The sequence below is a fragment of the Arachis ipaensis genome, chromosome B8 (genome assembly GCF_059453495.1).
Source record: "Arachis ipaensis isolate K30076 ecotype BB chromosome B8, ASM5945349v1, whole genome shotgun sequence".
Taxonomy (NCBI): Eukaryota; Viridiplantae; Streptophyta; class Magnoliopsida; order Fabales; family Fabaceae; genus Arachis; species Arachis ipaensis.
This window is the reverse complement of record NC_142443.1, coordinates 17463117-17469162: the sequence shown is the minus strand read 5'-3', so window position 1 is coordinate 17469162 and position 6046 is coordinate 17463117. Positions and strand designations below refer to the sequence as shown.

At 34.2% G+C, this 6046-nt stretch overlaps 1 protein-coding gene across 1 annotated transcript; it reads left to right on the top strand.

The window, feature by feature from the left end:
* Window positions 1-3314: 3314 nt before the first annotated feature.
* LOC148547336 (protein FAR1-RELATED SEQUENCE 4-like) lies at window positions 3315-4265 on the top strand. The gene is made up of 2 exons (XM_088495391.1): window positions 3315-3772; window positions 3857-4265. The coding sequence occupies exons 1-2, from the start codon at window positions 3315-3317 to the stop codon at window positions 4263-4265; spliced, it is 867 nt and encodes a 288-aa protein (XP_088351517.1).
* The last annotated feature ends 1781 nt before the right edge of the window (window positions 4266-6046 follow it).

The following is a 6046-nucleotide window of genomic DNA, read 5'->3' as shown; positions in this document are numbered from 1 at the left end:
TTATAAAAATTAAATAAAAGATATATTAATAATCAACGGCTCACATAAGTATGTTTTTAAAAGAGATAATTAATAAAATAACTAACCGATCTCGCAAAATTAAATTTCAAGAACCAAAAAAAATATTTTTTATTTGAAACTTATAATCCTTCAAAACCGATTAAATTCTAGGTAACCGGATTACAGGCAGTTCAAGTATAGGATAATTTAATAATTTTGATGTTGATATAATTTGTATAGGTAAATTACCCAAATTATCATTAGAAGATAAATAAATCTTCAGTTTCTTTATGGATTTGAACTTTTTGTTTCATAACTGATTTCTTGAAAATAATATAATAACAATGATTACAGGAAGTGAAATTTTAATGAATTGGAGCATTTGTATTTAAAAGACGTAGTCTTCTGATTTTAAAAACAACTTAATTGAAATATAATATTATATATTGGTGGCGATCAAGTAGATTTCAAAACCCTTAAAATTATTGGGGAATGAAGTTTTATGGAGCATTTACATGCATATACTATAAATCCTTTAAAGAAATACATGCATGTCAGTGATAAAGAACATACCAAAGACTGTGAATCAGCATAGTGAAGGAAGGTATCCTGCCAATTGCTAGGACCAAAGTTTGCACAAGGTCGCTCATGAACAGAAGCAGCTCCAAGAGACATTGTAGGTTTTTTTTTTTTTTTTTTTATTTTGCTAATGGAATAAATGTTTTATATATATTTATCAGTGGACGATGATAAAGCTCAATTTGGGCAGGGGTATATATATACGTGAAAAATATGCTTTATATATATATATATATATTATGTATATTACACGTGAAAAAAATATTTTAGACACTAAAATATAAAAAAATTTTGTTATCTCTATACTCTTTATAATAAATACGATTGTTATTATAAAACAATTTTGTTTTGGATATGTATGGTACTGGACAATGGACGATGTATGGTAAGGAGTTAAGAACCAATCACTAATTAATTTATAGATGTGATTTCTAGTGTCCTTGACTAACTAAAGGGACGTTTAATATCCTCCATGGTTGACAACAAAATATTAGTCTTATTTTGTGCACAGTATTTAATCGGACAAATAGAAGATTAATCTGTAACAAATCAAAATTTTATTTAAATATTTATTATTGATCTATAAATTATTCTATGTACAAAATAAAATTTAAATTTTTTATACTTATTTAAATAGATAATAAATTAACTACTTGACTAATCCAAATTAACTATAACAAAATATTAGTTGAAATGTTAAAGTTAATTTCCACGATAAGCTAAGTTTCACACTAATGTCCAGTGCTAATTTCTTTGATGTTCCATTATTGGAGCCGTTCCAAGTGCCAACTCTAGAAAACTGTGCACTCCCTTCTCCCACACTATAGTTATTAAAAATTGAATCGACAATCGAAGAGTTTAAATATTAGATTATTGAGTTACTGATTTAATTGATAAATTACAAGTTAAATCGGTTAATCTAATCTTACTTAATAAGAATATAAAATTTTTAAAAAGTTAAAATTAAAATTTTGAAATGTATATATCATTTTAATAATAATTAAATCTTAATTTTTAAAAATAATTAATACAAAAATAAATATTAAATTAATCAACAGAATAATATTTTAATTTAACACAATAAAAGTGTAAACATAACAATTTATACATATGTCCAATGAACCAATTACTTATTTAATAATATTAATTATAAAAAATTAAGCAGTTATCTAATCCTAAATAAATTAAGAAGCAATGCTAATAAAGGAAAGAAAAAGAAAAGACAAAACACAATCCTAACAAATCTCCGATAATAATGGTAAGTGACCCTCCAACCCTGTAGCATCTATCCTTATTTTTCAAATTATGACCATCATCCACGACCCCATCCCTCTATTATTCACCCAGTTAAACCTCTATATGTCTCTCCTCTGTCTCAGCTCATCCACGACCCCGTCCCTTTATTATATATATATATATATTGTGTGTTGTTTAATTAACTCATTGTTATTGCACATTTTGTATTTTAGTATGAAAAAATTTAGGGCCAATATTTTTATTAAAAGTTGGCCATACTTAAGAATTTGTTTAAATGAGTTTCTAAAAAAAAGATTTTTTTTTAGTTATTTTTTTTTAATTTTATGAAAAAGTAAAAATAATTTTATGTTTGAATACCTCATGCAAAAAGATCCTTTTATTTATCAATTATATTTGGATATAACAATATAAGAGTACTTTTTTGTTTATTTATCGGAAAAGCTCTACATCCATGTAAAAATTACATGAATGTTGTTATCCAAGTCCTTTTCACTCCACGCTCCACACAGTCGTTTCTGTACACGCGCCTAATCCTAAGGTATATAACCTAATCCTTATTTTGCGTGATCAATCTTTCTCAACGTAAACTTTTTCATACAACGTCAACCTTCTTCTTCCTGTTCTTCTTCTTCTTCTTCCTGTTCTCCTTCTTCTTCAACCTAATTAAATTCGTTGCTCTCTTTTATTCGCGTTTTTCTTCTCTGCATTATGGATTTGGATTGACTTCAACGTAATTAGCTTCGTCGTTCATCTTCTTCTTCGTTTTCTTCTTCGATCTGCACTTCTGAATTGAAACAATGAATGAATCAACTTCAAATCAGTTGAATGAATGCGATTTGGACAATTCTTACGAAACGTATCAATTTGATGAGGTTTGGATTATCTCATTCAATGGAATAAAATTGCAAATTTTATTTGAAGTGAATTGAATGGACTGAGGTGATCTATATCTGAATTGAATTGAATTGATAATATGTAATTGTGAGTGTGAGTAACTGTGACTAACTGTGAGTAATTGTGAGTAACTTTTCGGTTTGGTAAGTACTAAAGAGTTGATTCACCATGTTCATGTTTTCAGTTCGGTAAGCAGAAAGGAGTCTAAAAAAAATTAGACGACTATATTCTATTTTGTTCCCTAAGAACTATATAATTGTTTTACCGTAATTAAGATTTCGGTTCACTATGATTAAAATTTCGATTCACCATGCAGACCAGCTGTGTTGTAGATGAAAAATTTGTCCCAAAGGTGGGAATGATTTTCAAGACACTAGAAGAAGCTGGAAAGTTCTACAAACATTATTCCAAACTTGCCAATTTTTTCTACCAAAATAAGGAATACGACTCGGGACGGAGACAAGATTAAGAATCAACTAATTGTATGCTCTAGAGAGGGGAGGTGGAAATCAAAGATATCTCCAACTTTGAAGACAAACCCTTCAGCTGGGTTAAATTGTCCAGCCAGAATTTACGTACACATAATGAAAGATGTTGGTCTTTGGACAATTTCCAAAGTTGTTTTGAATCACTCACATCCTTGTTGTGCAGACCAGGCTGAGATGCTCAAACAACACAGGGAGCTTAGCATGTTTGTGTGTCGCACCATCGAAGCCCACGAGGAAGCCGGAATCAGACCGAGCAAAACTTACCAATCATTTGTGGCAGCAGCTGGCAGCCACCGTGAACTAGGTTATATAGAAAAAGACGTAAGGAATTACATCACAAGGGGAGTACGGAATATTTCCGAAGAAGACGATGCCAAAGAATTTGGGAAGTACCTAGTTAGAATGAAAGAGAAGAACCAAAATTTCTTCTTTGAGCTCAACCTTGAAGGCGATCACTGCATTAAACATGCATTCTGGGCTGATGCAAGAACCAGGGCTGCATTTGATTATTTCAGAGACGTGGTTTCATTTGATACCACCTATAACACAAACAGGTATTCGGTTCATTCAAACATATTTTTTATGTTCAGTGAGTGTATATATTTCGGTTCACCATCTTGTGGTTGTTATTTATGCAGGTACAATTCGGTTTTAGGTTCTTTTGTTGGCGTGATTCACCACGTCCAGTCGACACTTCTTGGATGCGCGCTGATAAAAAATGAGGACATCCAATCATTCAAATGCCTATTTGAGTGTTGGTTACGTTGCATGGGAGGGAATGCACCAAAAGGTATTCTTACCGATCAATGCGCATCGATTCAAAGGGCAATTGAGTTGTGCATGCCAACAACAATTCACTACTGGTGCATCTGGCACATTATGAAAAAGATGCCAAGCAAATTAAATGGCTACAAGGGGCACATCGATATTGAACAAGAGATGAGCCATGTTATTTGGAACTCTTACACAAAAGACGCATTTGATAGAAAAGTGGAACGATTTTCTTACAAAGTATGGCCTCGGAGGCAACAAGTGGCTTTCAGGTAATTGAGGTTTCAATTCGATTTATTTTTATGCTCATAATTTTTTTTCCCAAAGCATTCACTGTTTTCGGTTCACCAGACCTTATAGTTTCGGTTTGGTATGCGTTGTTGTACGAGGATCGCCTGATGCACCACTATTTTATGATATATTTTGGACTGGATTAAGTGGGTTTGTGTCAACTAATCTCACATTTATTCATGTAAATTGCATGTTTTTCATTTCCTTCCTAATTTTGTGATATGGTTGAAAATATATTTCCTAGGCCTTAAATTTATTAATTTTTAATTCCTTTCTTATACCATTCGATGCCGTGATGTGTTTGTTAAGTGTTTTCAAGTTTACAGGGCATGAATGGCTTAAAGGATGAAGGGGAAGCATCTTAAAGTGGAAGGAACACAAGAAACTAAGGAGCTAAGAAGCGAGGAGCGACGTGCACGCATGGCTGACGCGTGCGCGTGAATTGGCGCATCTCACAGTGACGCGTACGTGATGAGCGGATAATTTATACGCTTTTTGACATTGTTTTTAATATGTTTTTAGTAGGATCTAGTTACTTTTAGGGATGTTTTCATTAGTTTTTATGTTAAATTCACATTTCTGGACTTTACTATGAGTTTGTGTGTTTTTCTTTGATTTCAGGTATTTTCTGGCTGAAATTTAGGGACTTGAGCAAAAATCAGATTCAGAGGTTGAAGAAGGACTGCTGATGCTGTTGGATTCTGACCTCCCTGCACTCAAAGTGGATTTTCTGGAGCTACAGAACTCGAAATGGCGCGCTTCCAATTGCGTTGGAAAGTAGACATCCAGGGCTTTCCAGCAATATATAATAGTCCATACTTTGGCCAAGAATTGATGACGTAAACTGGCGTTCAACGCCAGCCTTCTGCCCAAATCTGGCGTCCAGCGCCAGAAAAGGATCCAAAACCAGAGTTGAACGCCCAAACTGGCACAGAAACTGGCGTTCAACTCCACTAATGGCCTCTGCACGTGCTACACTTAAGCTCAGCTCAAACACACACCAAGTGGGCCCCGGAAGTGGATTTATGCATCAATTACTTACTCATGTAAACCCTAGTGACTAGTTTATTATAAATAGGACCTCTTACTATTGTATTAGGTATCTTTTGATCATCTTAGGATCTGAGGATCATCTTTGGACGCCTGGTTCTTAGATCAGAGGGGCTGGCCATCTCGGCCATGCCTGGACCTTCACTTATGTATTTTCAACGGTAGAGTTTCTACACTCCATAGATTAAGGTGTGGAGCTCTGCTGTTCCTCAAAGATTAATGCAAAGTACTACTGTTTTCTATTCAAATCTTCTTATTTCTCTTCTAAGATATCCATTCGCACCCAAGAACATGATGAAGGTGATGATTATGTGTGACGCTCATCATCCTTCTCCCTTATGAACGCGTGCCTGACAAACACTTCTGTTCTACATGAATTAAGCTAGAATGAGTATCTCTTAGATCTCCTAACCAGAATCTTCGTGGCGTAAGCTAGAATGATGGCGGCATTCAAGAGAATCCGGAAGGTCTAAACCTTGTCTGTGGTATTCCGAGTAGGATTCAATGATTGAATGACTGTGACGAGCTCCTAACTCGCGATTGCAGGGCGTTAGTGACAGACGCAAAAGGATAGTAAATCCTATTCCGGCATGATCGAGAACCGACAGATGAATAGCCGTGCCGTGACAGGGTGCGTGAGCATATTATTCACTGAGAGGATAAGATGAAGCCATTGACAAGGGTGATGCCTCCAGACGATTAGCCGTGCCGTGACA

What these genes read in the sequence shown, in the direction of transcription:
- LOC148547336 (XM_088495391.1), top strand. Translation starts at nt 3,315, where the DNA reads ATGAAAGATGTTGGTCTTTGGACAATTTCCAAAGTTGTTTTGAATCAC. An exon ending in ACCACCTATAACACAAACAG is followed by an intron (nt 3,773 to 3,856) that starts GTATTCGGTTCA and finishes TTATTTATGCAG; the next exon opens with GTACAATTCGGTTTTAGGTT.